The 23,282-nt window shown below is 50.4% G+C and overlaps 1 protein-coding gene across 2 annotated transcripts; it reads right to left on the minus strand.

The window, feature by feature from the left end:
- Positions 1-1,198: 1,198 nt before the first annotated feature.
- On the minus strand, positions 1,199-12,298 carry SETD7 (SET domain containing 7, histone lysine methyltransferase; the record flags this gene model as incomplete). 2 transcript variants are annotated; one of them, XM_079534986.1, is made up of 8 exons in its annotated part: positions 1,199-1,379; positions 2,311-2,468; positions 2,717-2,834; positions 3,459-3,540; positions 5,143-5,332; positions 6,237-6,438; positions 9,397-9,526; positions 12,259-12,298. In XM_079534986.1, the coding sequence occupies 8 exons, from the start codon at positions 12,296-12,298 to the stop codon at positions 1,199-1,201; spliced, it is 1,101 nt and encodes a 366-aa protein (XP_079391112.1). The 2 variants fall into 2 exon arrangements, with proteins under 2 accessions (XP_079391112.1, XP_079391111.1); XM_079534985.1 differs by having other exon boundaries at positions 2,702-2,834.
- Between the last annotated feature and the right edge of the window lie 10,984 nt (positions 12,299-23,282).

Below are 23,282 nucleotides of genomic sequence, written 5' to 3' on the forward strand. Positions count from 1 at the left end.
TCTCAAGCCCTTGCCGCCGACTGTAACGAAGCTACGGACTGACTGCTGCTTCTGACTGTGAACAGCGAGAGAAGTTTTAACGTTCAGTTGTTTGCCTTTCAAGAAACGATCTTCCCAGCTTTCGCAGAAATCTCAGTTTGACATCTCCGCTCATATTCGCTCCCTATCTGAGCGCTACTAACGACAGCTATATTCTTTGCCAACTGAACACGGACAACTGATACAGCTCTCCTCGACCGAGTTCTGCAGCCTGCCCTCAGGTACGCACGTTTCCTTCAAAAGAACCCATCTGTGCCTTGAGAGCTGGCCGCCCTAACGGGTGAAAGACGCAGACCGACTCGCGGACGCTGACGCCGTTCATGTACCCGCCTTCCGGAACCTGTACTTCTCAAAGTCCTTCAGAAAGACGGTCCGTTTCTCCTCTCGGATAATCTTCGTGCAAAGAACAGCTTCATTTGCGTGTCATAATCATAAATTAAATAAAATAAGCCAGCCACAAAGGCCAGATAAATATTAGGGTTGGACACGTCGCTATGCTACTTAGAGAGCCACAGAGACTGACGCACAGCACTCTCACGTACACGTACAAGCCTTTCCGCTAGTTAGAAAGGATTTTCTCCTGCAAAAGAGGATTCGTAGAAAGAACAACGTTCAGACAAGAGGAAAGGGGAGTTAAAACCCAGCCTCCTAGATGCTAATAAACTGCTCTATTGCAAGATTCAGATCAAAGGTTTAAAAAGGCAAAATGATGCTACTATTAGAGAATATCAAAATATTACTGTTATCATCACAAGTGGCATATATGCAAAATGCAGTTGCACAATAATGCCTAGGCCGATAGAGAGCGACACTAAGTCTGCCGACTAAAAGTGAACGATATACCCATGTTAGTTTTCTGTCTAGTCTTTTGGCGTCTTTGCATATGGTGCAAAAGCAGAAGCTACCAAAGAATATCACGTCTCGTATAGAATATTAAATAATTTCTCCAGATAAGACTGGTGCGACGCTAGCTAATTTTAAATCTGCTATGAGTAACACAGTCAAACCTAGTTAGTATGCAAGAAACTTATCTCTTAACACAGAATGCAAACTTATGATGCAACGGCATGAACAATCCCTGGTTGTCCAGTTTTCAGTACAAAGGTAGTGCATAGATCCAAGTTTCTTTTTGAGTTTGCTCAACTGAGGAGGCTCCGCTTCACTTCTGCTGGGCGGCCTGGAAAGCTTTCAGTTCCAGCTGGTACCACTCGGGTGCTTCCGGCCCGTTCTGCCCCGCAGGGTTGTGATCGTATCCGTAGGCCACGGTCAATTCTTCGTCCTTCTCCACAGCCCGGATGGTACGGATACACTTGATGGGCCCGAACCGAGGGTGAACAAACCTAAAGGCAAGAAGAAACACTTTCGCAAGGCTTCGCTGGCAGCTCACAGACTCCGTTAACCCCCTTGTGCATACTTTCAGCAGTCGCTCCGCCTGAAATCTGTATTAGGTCGGCAGATTTCTCCGAGTCAGCCTCATAAAGGCTTGAGGAACGAGGGCGTACGTATCGATACATTAGCACGCGTTTGCCCAGCTCTGCCGACAGAGGTCTTTCAATAGTCCTGCGACATGGCTCGCTCAAAGAACAATAAAAGGTTAATGGCTGCCACGGGCCTGCAGGGGTGACTATCTGGATAACAGCAAATGAACGCACATCATACGAGACAGGCGAGCGCAGAAAATTGCTCGTCTTCGTTTCCCCAGCTCGGGTACCTACCAAACAAAAGGCGCTTCCGTTCATCCTCTCCCAGGGCCCGACAGTAAAGGAAACCAGCTAATTCAATGCAGGAAAACTATTCCCCCCGTACAGATCTACTGTCCTTTCATACGCAGGTACGAAAGGCGTCTGGACCCTCAGGCACACGCATGGCACCAGAAGTTTCCTGACGCTGTGCACCGACTGCAAAGCAGCAGGACGCTTCCTTTCTGCGTTTCCCAAGTGGCAGGGCATTTGATGCTGCTGGCCACGCTTCTGCAGCTCAGCCGACCTAGCGCGGTGCTACTCCAAGTAGGGCTGAGAGCACGGAGTTCATGCGTTTTATAACTCACGGGCAGCTGCCCGAACTCGCACCGAAGTTGCCAACTTGAAGATATCCCCCGACCCCCACCGCAGACTAGTCCCAAGACACGCCAGGCACGGGAAATGCCGGCCAGTTTCCAGCGGAACCTCCTTCAGCACCGGGACCCATTGCCCCACGCTGCCCGCGGCCCGCAAGCCCGCGCCGCGGCACCGTCCTCGCGGCGTCGGCATCGGAACACAAACTTGTACTTACGGGTCGTAGATGCAGTTAGGAGTGAAGGAATGGTTGGCCTTATGCCCCAGCGAGGCACAGTACTTGGCGGCGTGGTTGTAGGGCTCCGGCACGTCTATGACTGTTTCGTCGTCCAGGGATATTGTATTCCCATTGAGGGCCCAGTCTCTGCTGTCTACCTAGTTGGCAAGGCAAAAACCCAGTGTGCGCACGGAGGGTCGACCTCGTCGGCAGTTTGAAAGCAAGCATTCAAACGCATGCAACTAAAGCTTTTCCTGGCTATGTATTTTTTCCTAAAATACACAGTTGAACGTGCACTTGCTTCACATTAAACTCCGTCGTATTAAATCTTAACGGTAGGAAGGGGATGCTATAACATTTCAGAAGGAGCAATGAAAATTGAGACTGACTTTTTTCTCTCCTTTACCTCCTGGTGTGTAATTCTCACTCCGTTGTAGAAGGACATAACGGTACGAGCTTCTGCCGCGATTTTGGAAAACAATCCTTCTCCAGCACTGGAAATGAGAGAGACATCGACGTACACCCTACCAGGGGAAGAACGAACACACTGATTACGGAAATATGTCACAGTAGAAGAACAGCACTACAACAGAGTCTCCTACAGAGCAAAGCTTCTTAAGTCTAAGTAAAATGTAAATTACGCGATGGGCTGCGTACAAGTCACAGAAGCAGTTCATGAGTGTCACCCGCTACCATGGGACGACTCGCTGAAGCAGAACCCTGCTTTCCTCCAGGTTCCGCATTTACTTTTGGCACTACGCTGCATCTGTGTGGAGCTGCCGTGACGCTGGCTCTACGTCTAGAGAAGGGGGGAGCGGTGCGCTCGGTTGCTCGCAGTGTTACGCATGGGGGCTATTACTGGAGTTCAAGTACTGGACTCAACACGTATCTCAAGCGCTACAGAGATCCCAGTTGAATCTCTGACAACGTACAGCTGTGTTCTATCCACCGGAGTGCAGTTTTATTGCCTAAGACAGAAAAATCCAATTAAGTCAAATGTTTCCTGACGTGTGGCATAGGCTCCGTACCGCAAGCCTTCAGACAACAGTTGTTTCAAACGAGGAAACGCTGGCAAAATCCGGTCCTAAAAACGTTACAGCAAAAAGGTACGGACGGCTTCGGAGGAAGGGAGAAAAGAAACAGCCTACCTCTCTGACTCGTAAGGATCGGGAAGAAGAGCGTTTGTAGAAATGCAGGATGAAGTAGATTTGTCAAAGCTGTACACCGGGCCTAAAACGAGAAACCAACGAGGGAAACAAGTGAATGGGCGGTACGCAAAGCACGCGGCCCTTAACGTAATCGAGACGTTCAAAAATTAAATTAATGTCTGCATAAAACGCTGTGCTGCGGGGGGAAAGGGAGGAGAAGGAAAAAAGGGTACTAAATGGAGGTGCACCTCTGTGAGAGGCCTGCTTCAGCAGGAGTTTTACTCTTCCCCCCTCAATGTAACAGAGCAGCAGATTACTTGCAAATGAATACATCATCCTTAAACTATCATGTTTTAAGAGACTGGACAGCCTTCCAAAGCTGACCCTTCTCAAGTCTTTACTTAAAACCTAAAGCAAAGTTTAAAACGATATATTTAAAAATACAGTAAGAAAAAAACCCGACAACAAACAAGAAACAAAAAAAAAAAACATGGACTATTTCATCCGTGATGTTTTCTAATTCAGAACCGGAACAGACATCCTCTAGAAGGTAACGTTCAGTAATCATAAAACACATTTGCTACCGTCGCTTACTTCCTGCTATTTCTAAGCAACTCAGCGGTACGGTTCTAATGAAATCCTTACATCCCTCTCCAAACAAATGCCAGAAGCTGTCTGGGAGACAGGTTAAGACGAAGGTGGATGTAAGGAGAAAAACAATCCCAATTATTACTAAGTTTGGTAAAAGGCCATCGCCCACAGTATCCAAGTGCTAAAAACAGATCTGTTCCGGTCTAAGGCAACTTCATTCAGAACATAATAAAAACCCATTTATAAAGCTCAACTTCGCCATCTCAGATTTGTTTTAAGTAAAAACCAAGAGATTTTAAATAAAAACAAAAGGCCGTAGGGATACTCTCAGTTCCCATCCTCTTCTCACTGACTTCTATTTCGCATTGGGTGACGCAATCTTAGGTGGCCAAAGAGCCGATCTTGCAGCAGCACGGTTCCTGCTCATGCGCACGGCTCTGCCCCTCTCGCCCCCAAACACAGCGCGCGCCCCAGAGCGCCAAAGCCATCCCGGAATGATGTGCCCGACTCCAACCTTTTTATAGCCTCTTTGTGTCAGCAGACCGAAGGGTCCTGGTGACTCACGTTGTTACACAACGACTGAATTTAGTTTGCTTATTCCAATCCCTGTGTCCTTCCCGTTCCGTAACACAGACGGCACGATACGCACAGCGATAATGTACGCTCGTACACAAGAACTGACGGAGCTACAGCCACGCTACAGCCCCCCTCTGCACTGCTGGTTATGTTACCTACAAGACAGAGCTTGCAGCTGTGCCAGCGCTACCGCTGTTAAGCGGGCTTTCATGCTGACCCAGCTGGCAACGGTGAGCGCGACGAGCAGTACCGCGTCCCCAAGCGTGCCAGAAAAGGGTTACGGAATGCAGTTCAGCAGCACCATCACGTGGGCCACTTCCCGTTTGTCTGCAGAGCAAAGGGCTTGAGCTCTTCTGCCCAATTTTACCATTTAGAAAAAGGGTTTCTCACTGATACGCTCATCCTCTCACCACGGCCAGGCTTTAGAGCCTCTAATGGAACATATTATTGAGACTGAGCTGTTTGCGGCGCAGAGCTGATAGCAAGAACGCAAGTCGCTGCGTTTAGCCCAACTTACTGCCTGGTACGACTTCAAACTGAGGTTTCCCATCCTCTAAGGATGTCAGAGTTGCCAGTTTGGCTTCTATCATTTCTCCATCTATGAACTTTCCGGAATACGCAGTCCTTCCATCAGGGTACACGTAAGCTATCTTCTCTCCAGTCATCTCTCCTTCTTCATTCACTTCTCCTACGAGGCTGCCTCCGTCCTGAATGGACAAGGAAGAGAAGAGCACGCAGTGATTTTTCTGGACTTTCTGAAAAGAAGCAACCTAAATTAACTGCCGTAAGCTCAGGTGTGAGGAAGAATGACATAAAGAAGCTGGGTACGATTCTGGACAGGATGAAAATGACACAGGAAATGAACTGGGTCTTCTACATAGTTAGACGCCGTCCGAGCCCGTGCTCTTTACCACCTGACAAAACTGAGCTTCAATTCACAAAAGCTTTACGTGAACAGACTGTGAAACGAGGCCCAAAGTAATGCACGCACAAAAGCTCACCTGAGAAAAAACAACCACCCTCGTTGCTCTGACTTAGCGTGATAGTAAGAGCACCTAGCAATTAGGAAGGCTTTTTCCAGAAGAATACCCGAGCTTCTACCAGGAATCAGAAAAACTCTGTCTCTCTTAATGCCTGAAGCACTAGCACACCCCTCGTGCAGACGCACAGCTCTAACACCAGTTTTATCTCGTTTGCTGGGCCAAAGCAGCACGTGCCTTGCTTAGGAGTCCTCCCCCAGCTAAGCAGGAGTAGCCGGTTACGTTAGCTTGCGCAGCTCCCGAGCGTTTCGTCAGCGGTCAGCGCTACAAAGTGACAGGACTGCTGCCCTGCATTCTCAAGGAGATGTATGGAAATACACGTTACGTGGCACTGGGCTCCCCGGAACGTAAAAACGTTAAGGGCAGCTCACAGCCTCGCTGTACGCTGAGCAGCACCGAAAAGGTTTCACGGTATCTTGGATTATCTTAAACCAGAACGAAAACAACTTCCACCTAGGTTCCTGTGTTTCCTTTCAGATAACTGGCCCTTGGTAGGTATCTCCCTTGGCTGCAGAGAAAAGACACGTGAGCGTTCCATTCAGCAAAAAAGAGAGCGAGAGGTCAGGCTTACCGGGTAATATATCCAGCAAACTCCATGTCGGATGTTGTCCTTATACTGCCCTTTGAATATCAGTCGCCCATCGCTGTCATACTCCTGGGCTGGGCCGTTCAGCTCTCCGTCCACGTACGTGCCGTGAAGCACCACTCCGTCCTCGTACGTGTAGATTCCCTGGCCCTGCAGGGCATCGTCAACGTAGTACCCTTCCAGGGTGCTAGCAACAAGAGAAAGCAAACAGCTATAGGAGACTATTCACCCCTGTAAGCAGCAAATCCAAAGCCTCAACGTGGGCACAATGCAACTGCGCTCTTTATGCCGTCCTTTGACCGGGGCACACGGAGTGTACAAGGCATTCTTCATCTGAATTACGCTGCTGAGCTTTTTTTTTTTTTTAACAGGCTGCAGTAGCAAATTAAAACAGTGCATGCGCTGCTCTTGGTCCAAAAAGCACATACTGCTCAAGAAAGCTACGCTCACATTAGGTTCTTCTACCTCCTGTGTGTGGCTCTGTGGTGACATCGCTCCGGTGAGAAGAAACTGAACTGTCATCCAGGTGGACCGTACTAGAGCACACACCGCAGCCTGTCAGCAAGTCACAGCTCGCTCCCTAGCAACACACACAGCAGCGACCTGTCCTGGATTTGCTAAAGGCACTATCATTTTTCCACGTAGTTCTATTACAATGGACCGGAGCCTGTCAAACACAACTCGTGCTGTGCTGCAATTTGAACAAAGGCACACTCAGCTCACTTTGACTTTGTCTCACAAACCCTTCAGAAGGGACGCAACAACTTATACGTTTTGCTTTGTTTCCTTGCTTAAAAAGGCAGCCAATGGAAACTGCAAAGAAAGCATCACCGAGCAGATCCTCCTTCACGGTTATTTCTCTCTCGAGCCAAAACCAGCCTAAGAAATACAAACTGTTGAGCTTCCACTCCTGCACGTTTAGCTCACAGGCAGCTGCGGCACACACGCTTTTGCTGCATAATACTGCTTCCAATGTAGATGTTTACAACATAAGCAGTTTGTCTGAGAGCACAAGAGTGAAACTCCCTGCAGCTGATAACACACACAAAGCCCACGTTTAAGCTTACTCTTTAAAAGAAGTCACGCTTAATGCAATATGCCTCCCAATTCTTAGCCACGCCAACGGACCCTGACCCACCGTTCCTTACAGGTGGCAGGACTGAAAGCTTTTTCTCAAACATAACGCATGTCCCTGCTGTGATCTGGGAGCTGTCAGCTTATGGGAGCGCCTGCTTAATGGAAGCAGCAGCTGCAGCTTAGCGCCAGGCGCAGTCCTCACGCTCACAGCTACCGTGCAAAGTGCTTGTGAAGTGCTCTCCTGCAAGTGCTAGCACCGCTGAGAGCTCGGAGTATGCCATCTGAGAGAAGAATCTGCCAGAAGTGAGCTTGCTCTCCAAAGGAACATGCGGGGTGTGTTGCCTTTTTGAAGGGGGAGAAAACAAAAAAAACCAGCAAAACCGTATGTTTTTTAAATTTGTTTATTATTATTATTATTATTAAAATGATTAATTGAGTTTAGGGATTAATAACCCTTAAAGTTAGCTGAAATCTGCCCGCTTCCTGCCCTGAAGCACAGAGCGTGGTGCCAAAGGGAGAGCTGCTCAGAGAAATGTTTGCCATTCATTTCTCTTCATAAGATCCCTTCCTAAGCTCTCAGCCTGGCTGAAGGCACAGTTAATGGGAACAGCAGGCCCTGCCTTGCGCCAAGTCATCCTCCCTCGCTGTGCTGCCTGACATGACCTGGGCACTCCCGCTACCCAGCAAAGCTAGGTAAATTGTGATGCCATCGGAGTCACCGCTTGCTAATGGCTGCCGTAGCTCAATTACAATAAGCTCAGTACAGTTTGGAGAAATAAACTTTTTCCAAACCCGTATTACAGACTTCCTGAGTATATTTTCATTTTGCTAGTTCCTGCAGTCACGCAGTAGCCAACCCTACCATTTCAATAAGGGTTACGTTAATTAAAGAAAAATCAAGAGCTGGCAACGATGAAGAGGTACGGCAGCAGCCCCAGTTCCCCCACGGAGCGCTGCCAGGACTCTGGGTGAGGTGGAGCAGCTCCACCAACCAAGCCGCGGGCCACTTTCTCCAACTGCACGCTCAGAGCTTGCTCTGCTGAGGTCATCAACAGGCACAGGAACGTTATGCACACGTGTCCATAGAGACACTGCCTGCCAACTCGGAAAAAAACGGTGCTTTGGAGAGGTCAGCTGCTGGGCAGTAGTGATTTTCAGCGTCTCGAACAAGATTTAATAAGCCCCCATTACCAAACAACAGCGGGGATTTTTCTTCATCCAGGCTGAGAGACCTAATCAGCTTCCGCGTAACTGAAGAAAAATATTACGCTCCCCATGAAAACAGCCCCACAGTCTCCGTACGAAGCGGCTGCAAAGATGGGCGCAGACAAGGAGCTGACTCACAGAGCGGCACAATACCTCCGCTCCTGCTCGGAGGTTTGCAGAGCGAGGGGGAGAGCGGAGCCGGCACGACTGTCGGCCTCGCAGCTGCTATTCATAGTGCCACCGGCAGCTGCGGAGCCAAGAAGAATCGTGTCCTTTCAGACATCTGCCGCTCCTTCCCAGGAAGTTGTGAGCAACTGTGAGGAGAAGCGCTGCTGGTGGGGGAAGGCACTCGGGGTGCTCCGGATGAGGGCTACGGAAGGAAGCGTGCCCGTAGGCACAGAGCAGCCCCTGTCGCTGCCACAGCTCCCGGCAAACAAAGTGCAAGTTCAAGGGGCTTCTCTGGAAATAAAGCAGGCCATGAGCAACGTGCAGGAGACGGGGTAGAGCTGAGAACAACGCCACACGTAACTCGCTCCTTTTAGCTGCTAGCAGTTCCCGAGACCGAGTGCACGTGAAGAGCGGAAAAGCCCCTACACCTGTGCGTGGCAACGCACTGGAAGCTGCAGGCCCTTGATTTGCCTCGCAAGCCTCCGTAAAAGTTCAGTGCAGTTACAGGCTTGAAATCTGTAGCCCAGCACCTGTCGCTGTGACTTTTCAATAGTTCTGACTACATCCCAATTCCTAAGGTCTACAACTAGAGCTCTTCCTACAACATACATTACTTGGAAACTCTCAGTGCGAGGAACGTGGATTAAGATTCGTAGCATAGAGAAATACAGAACATAGGAGAGCTGGTCTTTACCTTCCATCAAAGAAGAAGAACTTGCCACGGCCATTCTTTTCTCCATGAACAAAGTTTCCCTCAAACCTATCCGTGGATGAATACGTGACCGTACAGAATCCATGTGGCAACCCATCGTCGTCTAGATGTCCTGAAAGAAAACGCACATAACACCAACAAAACACATTAAACGTGATATCGGTTTGCACATCCGCCCCGATTACGCAGATGCCCGAGTTGCAGCAGCTCTCCAGTATTCAACTTAAACTCTCACCAAAACATTTACGTAAAGAAAAGTTTTCAGAGATTCAGTATAACTAAGGCTGCTGTTGTGCAACGAGCTACACCTAAAGGTAAAAGTAAAAAGGGGCAGGATACCAGGAGAGGGATGGAAGACGTGAGAGATAGGAGAAGAATAAGCAAAAACATAGAAACCTATCTGAAATAAAATCATAGAATGGCCTGGGTTGAAAAGGACCAAATGATCATCCAGTTTCAACCCCCTGCTGTGTGCAGGGTCGCCGACCATCAGACCAGGATGCCCAGAGCCACATCCAGCCTGGCCTTGAATGCCTCCGGGAATGGGGCATCCGCAACCTCCTCGGGCGACCTGTTCCAGTGCGTCACCACCCTCTGTGTGAAAAACTTCCTCCTGATATCTAACCTAAACCTCTCCTGTCTCAGTTTAAAATCAATCCCCCATGTCCTATCGCTATCCACCCTTGTAAACATCCGTTCCTCCTCCTGCTTAAATGCTCCCTTCAAGGATTGGAAGGCCACAACGAGCTCTCCCCGGAGCCAAATAAACACGTTCCATATCACTCTAGCTTCTCTTAACACACAGCTTTAAAAATACAGTAACTTTTCAAATCTAAACCGTGCTCTTCCTGGTGAGAAAGACCACATTTACACTTCACTCCATTGAATAAGATGGGGGTTTTAGGATAAATATAAGCCTTACAACAATGTGGGCGTGCCACCTCATAGCTATATCCACATAAGCACACAAAAATAAAAGCACGTAATATCAGCAACACCGTGTGCACGCAGGATGCCTGTCGGTCAGCCACGCTGTACCTCAAGCGCTGCTTGCCTGGCCTTTGCGATGTGCGAAGCCTCTCCCAGCCGTATCAGCTTTCCCCATCGCAGCTGGCACACATGGGGACGGCAGACGGGGGACACACAGATCCCCACTGCGGCTCTGTTTCAGACCGAATGCAACCGGCAGCTCCGATTAACTTAGAGCGTAATGGAGCTCATGTTGCAGCTCTCGCTGCTTCTTCGGAGCCAGAGGGAAACCGACAGCTGCTCCCGGTGTACCTGGAGCCCATAGCACTGTGCTGGGGGCACAAAGCTGCTGGAGAGAAGCACGGTGAGGATGCCGGGAGCCCTCCCGCATGTACACGCACAAGACCTTCACCAGCTTGAAGTAACTAAGAGAACGTTCCTCACAGCAACTGAGTTATGCTCTGTAGGTTTATTAACCATCTCTCACATGCGGTACAACCACGTATGGAAACGCACCCAGGAAGGTGTACAGGAGGAAATAATGAGATACCGCATCTTGTTTACAAAGCATATCAAAGCCATCAGACACCGCTCAGCATGAGAGCTTGGAGAAGTAACAGAGCAAGGGATCAGAAGTACAGAACCACGCTGTGTCCCCGAGGGCTTCTCCTAATGGTGCAGAGGAGCCCTTACTGCCGCCGTGGGCAGGAAGAGCCCGGGCCCCTCCCGGCACCGGGACAGCCGCGCTGCAGAGCGGGACGGGCTGAGCAATTATGCCCGTGCCATTATCACAGCGCTGATAACTCTGATGCGGACATTTCTTTCACAGGGAAAACCGCCACGCACACACGTAAGGTTTCAATAAAGGGCCCGAACTCCTAACTTAGCAGTATGAGAAGGTACGCCGGTGTAAGCTCACAAACCCTACGCTGTACACCACAAGTTCTTCCCTTGCCGCAGCAGCGAGGCTTTTATAAAGCGCTCGGATTACGTCTAAATCAAAACTAGCGGCACACGGTGCTTCTGAAAAGCAAACCAAACCACCTTCTGACCTCACTCGCGGGGCTGCTCAGCCCCGTTAAGGAGCGCCGGGTTGCGGAGCCCAGCGCAGGGGCTCCGCGCACGCACAGCGCACACGGCAGGGCTCGGGACAGCCCGAGCTGCACGTGCAGTGTCTTCCGAGGGCCCCTCCAGGGGTTCTGAGTCTCGGCCACAGCACAAACGACTCAGCCCTTCTACTAGGCACAGAACATGAAGAAAGAATTAAAGCCATCTTCAGCAAATAAGAGATGTTCGGCGCCTCTCAGTCAACAGGAAAAAAAGAAAACAAGCAATCCGAAGCTTAATGACACGGATGCAGCTTCGCTACCGAGCCGAGGCCTGCTGCTGAGCTCTGCTCCAATGAATGGAAGCTCCCCCAGCCGCTCCAGCGGGAGCACAACGCCGCTCCCTTTCCTTGCCACTCTCCCCTGTCGTGACAACAAAATCCAGTCGTCCGAACACGCGTCTAAGTTCCGGATCTGCCGCTCCCGTTACTCCTCCCAGGCTACCCGGCGTTTAAGGACAGGAACGACTGCCCCCTTCGCCGCCACCCCCAGACCCGAGGTGCGAGCAGCCCCCCCCCCCCGACACGGCGGCTCAGCACAGCCGTCCCCACGCCCGGAGGAGCGCGGCCCGCCGGCGGCCGCAGCCCCCCTGCCGGCCCCGCGCCATGTGCTCGGCGCCGTTGCATAAGCCCGCTGATGTCATGCGGGGCCGCCCGCAGCCCCGAGCCTCCGCCCGCAGCCCGCGGGACCGAGCGGCGGGGGCCGGGCCCATCGCGCCCCACCGATACCGAGCGGAGAGGCCCTCCCGCATCCCGCCCCGGGCTGACACCTTCCACGGTCTCTTCCAGCGTCTCCTCGTCGCTGTCCATGGCGGCGGCGGCGGCGGCGACGGGCGGGGCGCAACCGCGACACCGCGGCCGGGAGCGCGCGCGCCGCCCAGCCTGTCCCCGCCCCGCCGAGGGCGTGGCCTCGAGGAGGGGGCGTGGCCTGGGCGGAGGGGGCGTGGCCGCGGCAGCGTCTGCGGTGCTCCTTCAGACGGGTGTACTGTGGACCGGGCTGCTCAAAGCCCGAGCCCCGTTGCACTCACCTCACCGCGGGCTCGCCAGGAGCTTTGGATGGGCTCTTCCCATCTCCGCTCCTAATGCTTCCCTTCTGCATTCTGGGGAGGGGATCAGTGAAGCCGAGAAAAACCAGAAGTTGGGCACTGCTGCAGAGTTGAATGGTGTTTTTCTCAGCTGCTCATCAGCACGGACCGAACTCCCCCTGCAACAGAAGGCTCTGCTGTGGCCAAGCGACACTCTTGAGACAACTTACGGTTCCTGGCACGAACACTATGTCCTCTAGCTCAAGTTCTATCCTGATCTAATGCTGGAAGGAGATTCTGCATCTGCCAGAACACAGTACCCAAAACGCAGCACGCTATCAGCAACAACAGCAAAGCTACGCTTAGTTCCCTTGTTTAGACTGGGAAACTTGCGCTCTTTGACGGGCCGCGAGAACTTAGGCCAGATGGAAGCAAAGTAAGGACTGAGGCAAACGGAACCGCAGGATGAAGCTGCACTGCGGAAATCTGACGGAGAATTCCCTCCCAAGGAGAGGGAAGGGATATGACTTTGTCACAACAGCGCCAGCTCTGTCACTAAACTCCTCTATGCACTTACACACCTGAGTCGCAGCACAGCAAATTGTCCCGTGCCTCGGCTGCTGAGAGATGCAAACTTTAAGGCGATGGGGAAGCACACGCACCTGAAGTTTTGGTGAGGAGCTCGTTCAAATCCACTTTTCTCGTTGGCCAAATCATTAGTGGCTGGCTCCACATAGTGGATTCTCATGTAATTCCACTGAGTAGGGTTTGGCATTTGGTACTTTCCCCGCAGTGTGGTTTCCCAGAGAGGGGCCATTTGCAAGCCTGAACAGTCTAACGGTCCCTGCAGGAGAGCAGTGAAATCCAGCTGGAGTCCTTCTGGAGGCCAACAGCAGTCCTGTTTTTGGCTGGGGAGACCGGGGATTGGGAAGTGGTGGTTCGCATCTGTGAGCGTGCTACTGGGTGTCTGCAGAGATAGGGGCAGGGCATCAGTGGAGGAGTCTGGTTCTTCATAAACACAAGAACGTGCTGTGATTAAACTTGTACATATTGTACCTACAAAGCCATCGTCAATATGGATGTACTCATCTGAAAGTGAAGGTGAATCTGCAGCACTGACCGAGGGCTATCGAAGCCACGACGAGTGGCTGAAAGTGCCTCATTTCAGAGAGGGCTGTGGGGAACAGGTGCATTACTGTAAGGAGCTTGTTGGATGCGTGCTGGGTGCGGCCGTATCACTTAGTGCTGCTCCCTCCAGCCATGGCAGCGGGCTGCTCAGAGGCTGTGATTTCAGTTACGTAAGTTGCTGTGTCAGGCCGGGAGGAGGCCGAGCGGAGGCACACAGATGATGCTGCGCTTGTGTGCCGAACAAAGCACGACTCTAACCAGAAACTTTCTGGCACCGGTTTACAAGAAGACGGGTTCCCATCTGCTTCCAATTTTGGGATGTTCTCTCTGCTGGATGCGCAGTGATAACCTGTAGCTTCCCACTGCAACATGACTCACGGTACCAGTCATCAGTTCTGGGAACCATATGTGCTTCTGGGAGCAGCCACTGAGAACTGGGGACTGTGCTGCTCCTCTGAAGGTGTTGTCAGATGTGACTACAAATACAGAGCCTTCTGCTTCCAGCTCCGACAAACTCCGCCCTTGGATTCCCAGCTGTCTTTTTCAGCTGTTCTGTGCAAGCTCTGTCTTGCAGATCGTTGGGTAGGCTCCTCCTTGGCCTGTATCTGCGCGGATCAGCTGTAAAAAGAAACCAGGCACTACACAGATGTTTAAGGGAAGTAAAGGAGAAAGAAAAAGACTCCTCCTTCTTGAGGGTGCATGTAATCTACAGAGAGAAACCTATTAAGCCCTGGAAAGATTGCATGGGGCGAGACAAAATATTGTCTGACCGTATCACGCCAACAGATTCGCAAGCAGCAGTTCTTCTCTCAAGACCCCACCGATGGTTTGGTTCACGCAGCGAAGCCCCACTGCTCCAGGCACAGCGCGTGCACGGGCCAGGTGGGACCTCCCACCCTGCACTGTGAACCATCACAGCTGCCGGTGGGCAAGGCAGCGAGTGGCAGAAAAGCAACATGATGTCACACAGGGGAACACGACGTGGTTCACATATACGTGTGCACATGTGTATCCTCATCTTCTAAGCTCTTCTCTCTGCCACGGTGATTTCTGATAAATCATTCTGCCTCGGCTGAGAAACAGACAGGGATGCTGAGCGCTTGCAGTTTCTTGTGACAGAATTAGCGTGCTGTGAGCAGCGAGCATGCACGTGAAACATCCTGAGCATCTATTCCTGCAGCAAATCACATTTGGACAACCCCGCCTTTCACAGTCAGCTACTGATAAGAACTGTGTACTCAACTGCAACGCTACTTAGTTCTTTCCATGTTCGACGGAACACAGGTGTGTCATCTTCAGCTTTCTATCGCAATGTATGCCACTCCATTTTCATTGACGTTCCACAACTTCCCAGGACCATGCTTGCTAGAACCTAGTTGGGCTCGTTCGGTCACCAGCTGTATAATCAAAGAATATTAGGATGTTATAATCACAAAATAAACAAGAGAGTTAGGCAAAGCAGACTATGATAGCACAAAAGAATAAATAGAAGACTTATCCCTATCCTGGGCTCACTCACCGAACACCAGCAGAGTCAACCTCCAGAAGAAATCCTTCCCCACTGGTAGCCAGCTCTTAAATAGGTCCAGGAGGGGTGCAGCCAGGCTCCACCCCTTCTGGCAGCACAGCTGAATTGCCTTCACCTGTGCTCCTGTGGCTGACTCAGTGCTCGCCTCAGGTGGTCAATCAGAGGTTCAGGCCCTGACTCAGCAGTTCCCGTGCACCAGCAACCCCATCACAAGGAATACCACACTGTGAGAACTTCAGCTCTCCATGTTTACCTTGAATACAGCATGCGTGCCTCAACAGCACACAACTTATTTGGCACCGTGTGTCGGTGGGAATCAGCGTGGCCTCCTACTGCTCGTGCTCAGGGAAGGTCTTTGAGCAACCTCTCAAAACAACTGATCTTGGGCAGGTTTTTTCCTCAGCACTTTTCCCCTTACTAATACGCAAAACTTCTTTTGCGCTCCTCAGGGCTGTTCTGACATCGTGCTGATCCGCAGCTGACCTCACATCAGCCGTGCCCTGCAACAGCAGAAAATTAAAGCTACTGCGGTAGAACAGCTGCACACGCTACTTTCTTTCAGTGCTCAGAGCGCTTGCTACTCTGTTTTTAATAGCAAGGTTTCGATTGCTGTTGCAATATGACTGTATTCTGCCAAGGTAGTAGTGAATGACCTTTAATGTGCCTATCTAGCGCTGACCTGTTTGCTCAGAAAGGCACGCAAGTCTGTCTGTCGGGCCATCAGAATAAGCACTCTGCTCAGAGGGCCCATAACTTGTTAACAAAGACATCCACCTGCACGCACGGTGCTCCAAATAACTCAAATCCGGGGTTAATTCTCCATTAAAAATGTAGGTGCTGAATCTCCTTCTCCTTCTGAAATGCAAGGCTGGCAATGCCTCCAGGCCTAGGGGCAGACAAAACGCTCCTTTGATGCAGGATCTATTCTTGGCCGCGTGACAGACCCTCAGGGAGCTGCTGCAAGTCATTTCAGGCTATGCTTTCCATAACACTTTGCCCTGGCTCAGGTCTGCTTACTGTCACTGACTTCTGCTTCTGCAGGAGGAAACCACTTCTAGATTCTTCCGAAACCAGAGACTTCACCCTCCTGGAGCCCTAAAGCCAGGGAGCTTAGCGCAGACTGTCAACTGCCTCTGTCTCCTGCCTCTGTGTATCCACTGCACGTGTGCTGTAGATGTGAAAATGAGGGATCCTGTCCACAAAATCTGGTATGGTGGGTGCCGTCAGAACAGACACTGCACAAATGTGGGAGAGCGACAAACCTCAGCTGTGCAGAAGGGACAAAATCAATGCACCCTCCCTTGCTCCAGCTGTCCTCGGAGCCTTTCCCATAGAGCCTGCAGATATCACACACAGCACTCGGTGCCTCTGCAAGCAGCTGCAGATGGCTTCAGAGCTGCATGCCGAAGCAGCTTAGCCAGTTACACCTGGGCCTGCATCCCCTCCGCGCTCAAGGCTCGGCCAGCAGCTCCAGTTGCACACAACCTTCATCACTGGTGGATCACTGAGCTTGTAAGCACTCAGCCTGTGGCAGCACCCCGTAGGAGCAAGTTCTTGGAGCACCTTGTTCTTAAAGCAGGTGCTGTTTCTAGGCCTTTTTGGAAGAACAGAGATTGCAAATCGTAAGAAAAACGATACAAAAATACACACAGAAGCTCACTAGGCTCACCAAATCGAGAAATTTTTCAGGATTTTACCATTTTCGATTAAAATGGCGTTTGCCCATGAGTCAGTGTGTATCTCAGTGTTATTCACATGGGTTCGTGGCTCAGCTATCGTATTTTGCCATTTCTATCGAGTCTCCTTTTGAAAACTGTCAACAGCTTGTCGTGCAGAGTGACTCCCAAATGCCAAGGAACATCAATCTTCTTGCCTATCCATGTCCTGGCTTCCTGGCTGTTCTGTGCCATGCCCTGGCAGGTGACAGGCCGAAGTTGCACACCTGCCTATACAAGCGGTTACGTTTCTGTCAGCAATCGGTTTTCCTAACGGTGATTGGCGGCCGCTGCTTTTCCATTGCTCGAGATTGGGCATGGAAGGTGACACGAGGCATTTCTGCACCCATCACACACACACACACGAGCGTAATTCTTTGCCATAAGGATCAGGACTAACGTATTTAAAGGATAAGCCTAATAAGCTTTGGAGATTTGCTGTGTTATGGCGTCTCCGGAACATGCTTATTTTTACACTGCTGGGAAGTGCTGTAGCAATTACAGAGAGAGGCTGGTACGCGAACGAGTGAACCGCAGACTTCTGTTCATGTTAAATTGTAATATTTGTCTAAAATATTTAACAGGAACAAAGTAAAATCGGTATTTTGCAACTGGATTCAATAACAGCAATGGCATCTAATTAGTTCCCGTCACCAGAGGGCATTGGAGGACAAGCTGATTTTCAGAAAGCAGAGGTTCTATTCCTGCAGTTCAACCAGTGAATGTTAACAAAGCGAATGGAGCTGAGGCTGCGCTCTTGCCGGTAACAAACCCGCAACCCTGGCACGAGCAGTGAGACGAGGCCCTGGGTTTGCTCCGAGCAGAGCTGCGGGCTAGGGGCCTTCTCCTTGTTGGCTCCCCCACAGGTATGCACACATCTGGGAGTAACTTCAGCTCTAATAAGGAATGTGACTCAGCGGTGCTTCAGCTCACCGTGCAGCCGAGTTACAAGTGCAGGAGATGGCTCTCCGGGTACTGAACCCTCACCGACAAAGAAATGCCGACACGTGGCAATCTGCAACTTGGGACCCCGCACACAGCGCAGGGGGCTATTTCAGGAGACGGAAGGAAGGGAGGTGTGGAAAAGGCTGTGCGAGGCAAACCTGAGCGACCAGCCCATGAGTCTCCTACGCAGGCCGGCTATGAGTCCCTTCTAGGCTCATGCAGTTCCCTTATGCTTCCTAATCTGATTCGGGAAATTCATTTCTATGCTAAACACAGGCTCAGAGATTTACAGCAGGAGAGGATTTTCTTAGACTGCCTCACTTGACTGAAGGGTACCTCTTCAGATTAGCAAGGGAATAAAACCCATCTGAGCCTGGAAACGGCATGAAGAAGTATTCACCTTGGTGCCAAAATGGCAACCACATTTCAGTTCCCAGAAAGAGATACTGCCCATTAAAATCAAACACTGAGGCTTTCTCTGCACTATGAACGCTGTGCTTTGAAATGAGAGGGCGCAGACCGAGTGGCTCTGTTCTTCTGCACCACAAAATAGCAATACTCGTTTATTAGCCGTGCTCGTTAATAAACTGTGACGGTGGCAAGTTTGTGTTCCTTAAAGACAGCGCTTCCAAGCTACGGTCCCTACAGCTTGCAACGAAGGGGTTCTGACAAGAGATAATGACTTGAGTTGACACAAAGATGTGTCAAAACAAAGCACATCCCATTCTCTCGCCTGTGCAAATTGCCTTATTCTTTTCACAGCTTATAAGCTGGAACGGTACGATATCTGAAGATGACTACATCCTTATGTTTTTAGCTTACAGACCATAGAGCAGACTGCAACTGCACAAAGCAGGGATCAAACAAAGCCACACACTCAAAGAGAGACCTGTTTTTCGCACTGATCTGAGCACTCTCACTAGTGTGTTTTTGTCCAGAGAAAAATTAATTCGAGAAAGATCAACTTTTAATTTTATTCGAGACTTGATTTTTGCATTTTAAACCTTCCAAGGAGATGTAGCATTTCAATTTCAAAATATAAAAATGCTTAGGATGTTCACCTTTCCTCCATTTAAAAAGTTAACTTCCCTCAGCTCCCCTTGGAAGAAAAGTGATGCTGAAAGCGCTAGGCAAAAGCAGAACCAATTTCTGAAAGCAATACTAAACTAGCAGTTGCCAAAAATGAAATCCCGACTGACAAACTAAGAACAATACGGACCCCAGGAAAAGAAGAAGGAATGAATTTCCAAAGTCACCTCGAGTGCTTTGGTTTGCTTTCAAACTAGCATAAATCATGAGTGACACCGGGACAGTTCAACTCGAAGTATATTCCATGGTCATGCTGTGCTTACTCCGAGCTATGAGTATTTTTTAAGAGAACACTGCTTTCATAACCATGTCCACGCATGGTAATGCACACGCACCTCTGACCAACAGGAAACCTAAGCACGTGACGATTAACACAGCGGAAATGTTACTGCTCAACCTGCAACTCAAACTGTGGCACACAGAGCAGTACATTCAGTGGTAGGGGAATGCCTATTTATTTTTCCCGGGGCTTTTTCTTCTGGATAACTGAGCAAGGCTCCCTAGAGGAACAGCACCAGTCAGAGAAGACGGACCTAAACTCGATACCCGGTCCTCCTCTGGGGCGGTGTTGCCTTTACACAGCTTCACCAAAGGCCCTGCAGCCTCTCTTCTCTTCGCTCCGTTCTCATCTTGGGATGCAGGAGAGAAAAAAAAAAACAGCCTTGCAGAGCAGGTGCTGCAATTCCAGTATTTTCCCCGCAATTGACATGGAAACCCTCTGTGCACTTACCCCCTTTCTAGGGACGCTTCGATAATTCGTGGAAGCAGAAAACCAGCCTCGTGTGATGGATCAGAAACAGCAGCTAATGCACTTGTGCGCAGCTCCCACTAGTCCTCATCGGAAATACCATTTTCTTCTGACAAGTGGGACCGACAGGACTGTAGCGGGAGAACATTGTCAGACAGGCTAAGTGCTACAGGCTACATGTCTGTCTGGTGACAAATCTTGAGATCGGAACTAAATTTGGGATTAACAGGGACTTTAATTTCTTTCTTGCTAGGTCCTTCCTGTAAAACACACTGACAAGTAAAGCTTTGTCACCCTGAAGCTGTCGAGGTGCCAGCCTCGGGGCGAGGACCTCACTGTGAAAGGAACCAGTAAGCAAAGGAGAGCAAAGACAAAAGCTGTTGGCGCATGCTATTGATTTCACAAGGTGTAAAGCAAAGAAGCGGCAAGCCTCTGAAATGCAGGGAAGTGAACTGTGTAACGCTGCTTAGGAACAGGCAAAAATGGGACGTGTTACATTTGATAGATACAACCCATCCTGAGTGGCTTCCCAGGAGTATCCCCCACCTCCTCCTCAGGAAGATAACTAATGGATTTTAGGAGCTGAGAGGGCATTTTCTATCAGAGGGCTGTGAGAGTGCCATGGAATGGAAGAAAATATGATTGTCATGTGCAGGTGGGAGAAGTGCTCCACACTCATGTCAGAGGCCCACTATCTGAATGGAAGATATTTATAGCTCTGGCTCTGAAGAAGATGAAAGTAGTTCTGATGCCGAAAAAAAGGGGGGAAAAAAAAGTGTTACCTAAAAATAAATGCCCCAAGCTGATGCCACCTATTTCTACACTCCTCCTTTCAGAGCTGCTTACATGAACTATACTGAGAAGCATTTGGATTATTCAAAGATTATGAATCTGGCAATTCTGGAGCTGGGATGCCTCTTATTTTCAAAATCTGTTAGTTTAGCAGCAGTTTCCTGCACGCTGCCATACCGTCTCTCCCTGAGCTGAGAAAGGCAATTCAGCCAGCGCAGGGACATCAGCTGATCCAGGCAGTGACCAGGGCGAGGTGTCCAATGAAAGTACTGCTAATTGCACTCCCACGTTACGTGGTTGATCTCCTGTTCGCCCCTCTGCGTGAGCAAACAAAGAAAAGCGGGCGCACAACGTACCTCTGCTGCTGTTCGCTGTAGTTTCAAGAAAGAAATGGCTGGCACTGCCTCACTCCCACAGACCGCTCCTGTCCTGCATTTCAGACAACTTCCTCCCAAACCACCAGCCTGCCTAGACCAAGAGAGTGGGATTCACAGCTGTCTTCCTTCTCTGAGGAACAGCTGCGCATTGCCATCCTCTTCTCTACTGGTGCAGTGACGTGAAGGTGCACGCTGCCTCTCCTCTCAGGTGTACCTCTCTGTTGCAGCGCCCCAGCGGTGGGCCTTCATTTCTACCCTGGTCTTCATTTCGGGGTCTTCCAAAGGCCTCTGTTTTAGGAAGCCATTTCAAGGAGGTTGCGGTTAACGACCCCAGCTGTGGGAAAACTAGATTCAAAGGCGGACTCAGAGTCCTCCATCTCAGAGCCTTTAGGCTGGGTCTTTCATAACACCGTCCTCAGCACGAAGGTGAACAGATGCAGATCAGGCAGTATACCTGAGTGCTGAGCTCAGAAACTGTATGGGCATCTGATTCCAAGTGATTAAAACACATAAACAGCAACCAAACATACAAGCTAAAATGGAAAGTGGCAAACTGGTTGCATCTGTCAGTACTCATCGACAATAAAGGCAGCTCGATCAGCGATAAAAAGAGCTGCATGATGAAGAAAAGATGTATCACCCCATCCTTTAAAAAAAAAAAAAAGAAAAAAGAAAAAAAGCAAAACTCTGCGTTACAGCAGAGACGGCTTTTATGAACCTCAGTGGTTTGAGCCTGGCCACGTGCATGTCTGTGCTGGGGCAGCTCCCGTGCTGCTCGTTGTGCTGGGCGCTACGTGGTAATTAACTGCCTGCTGAACAGAAGCACCTATCTTGCCTGTGCATCCGAAGCAGGTGATTTCCCAAAGTAAAGGAGACTTTGCTGAGGAAATCAGAACGGCTGGAGGCACACGCCGGTAGTTCTGGCGTATCCCAGCAGAGGGCAATGGCAGATATACATATGCATGTGTCGCCGCAGAGCGCTGCTCCGACATAAAACAAAGTTCTCCCCTGCCTGCCAGACCTTCTCGTGAGCGAGAAAGTCACTCGGTGCCAAGCAATGGAATAAAACCAATCTCGAATGAAGGCTCAGCAGAAGAGCTGGCAGCAGGTAACTAGCTGGCAGCACGAACAAAGCCTTCCAGGTCGGCCCTGAGCTGCAGTTATCGAGCAAGGAGAGGCCGAGGGAATACCTCTTCAGGATGGTCAGACCAAAATCAGAGGGGAAAAAAAAGAAGTCTGTTCACGTCAGTAAAGCCCCGGCTTTCCTGGATTTCCTCTTTGTGCGCAGAAATGTTTGCAATCTGGAAAACTTCATGTTAGCATCAGTGTCCTTTTGGAAGGGACAGAAAGTGGTGAGGAGCAGGGTTTGTGAGATACACGAGGACCAAAAAGCGATGGCCATAGCTGGCAACACTAAGCCCGACTCTTCATACGGAGCTGTGGTACTTTCGAGGAGAAGGCCTCAAGTGTTCCAATTTACGGCTGAAAAATAGAGACCTCCAGAAGCAGCAACCACTTTAGAAATGGCTGATCGGACCGCATGTCAGGTGCACGGTAACACAGTGACCGCCCATTAATTATGCAGGCAAGCCACTGAAGGAGTAAGAATTTCAAACGAGGAAGGATGTGAAGAAATACTCCCCGGTCCTTTTGCGGCAATAACCATCAGCACGAAGCCAGCGCCGACAGCAGCCAGCGTCGCCGTGGTGCTGCTCTGCGCTGCGCTTACCTCACCTCAGCAGGCTGAGGGGAGATGGCTGGCAGTGAGGTGTTGCTAAGCAACGGGACGTGGCATGGCGGCCCACTCCCTGCCGGGCCACCTGATGGTCTCTGGATTTGGAGGTAGCAAGGGCTACAAGGGGCTGCCAGAGATGGAAGCTGCCCTGCGGATGCCCGGGATGCACGCTGCGTGGACTGCGGGCAGGTGGCTCTGAGGGACTGGGTCAGACCTGCCTGCAGGGATGCTGAGACCTTCCACTCTCCCTGCAGGCTCTGGGTAAGGCTGGACGGGAGCACAGCTCGTTATGTGCCTCCAAAGCACAGCTGATTTCCACAAAGGTGAAATTAAACGTCCTGACGTGAGCACGGCTGAAAAGAATCCCTGGAGCTGAAGTCGTGCTCTAATTAAAATAGATCTTCCTCCAAAGTAAAAGAGCGAGTAAAAAGTATTGTCACAGATCTACTAGGCGTTGTGAGGGAGACGAGAGACGTACAACTGACGTGTCCTCAAATCTCTTGCTGAAGCTCCTTTAATCCCCTGCATTCCACATATCAGAGCCATTGCGCCGGCCTGGGATCTGCTTCCAATTGGTCAATAGCAACAGGAAAGTCTTTAAACCTCCTTTTGATCCAGACATAAGTCACGTAAGATCTGCATCTCGCAGACCAGCCCTCAATTCTCCCAAGACTGCCTGCTGTAATCCGGAGATGCCGTACACAGAACCAGC

This window comes from Tetrao urogallus (genome assembly GCF_951394365.1).
Source record: "Tetrao urogallus genome assembly, chromosome: 4".
Lineage (NCBI taxonomy): Eukaryota > Metazoa > Chordata > Aves > Galliformes > Phasianidae > Tetrao > Tetrao urogallus.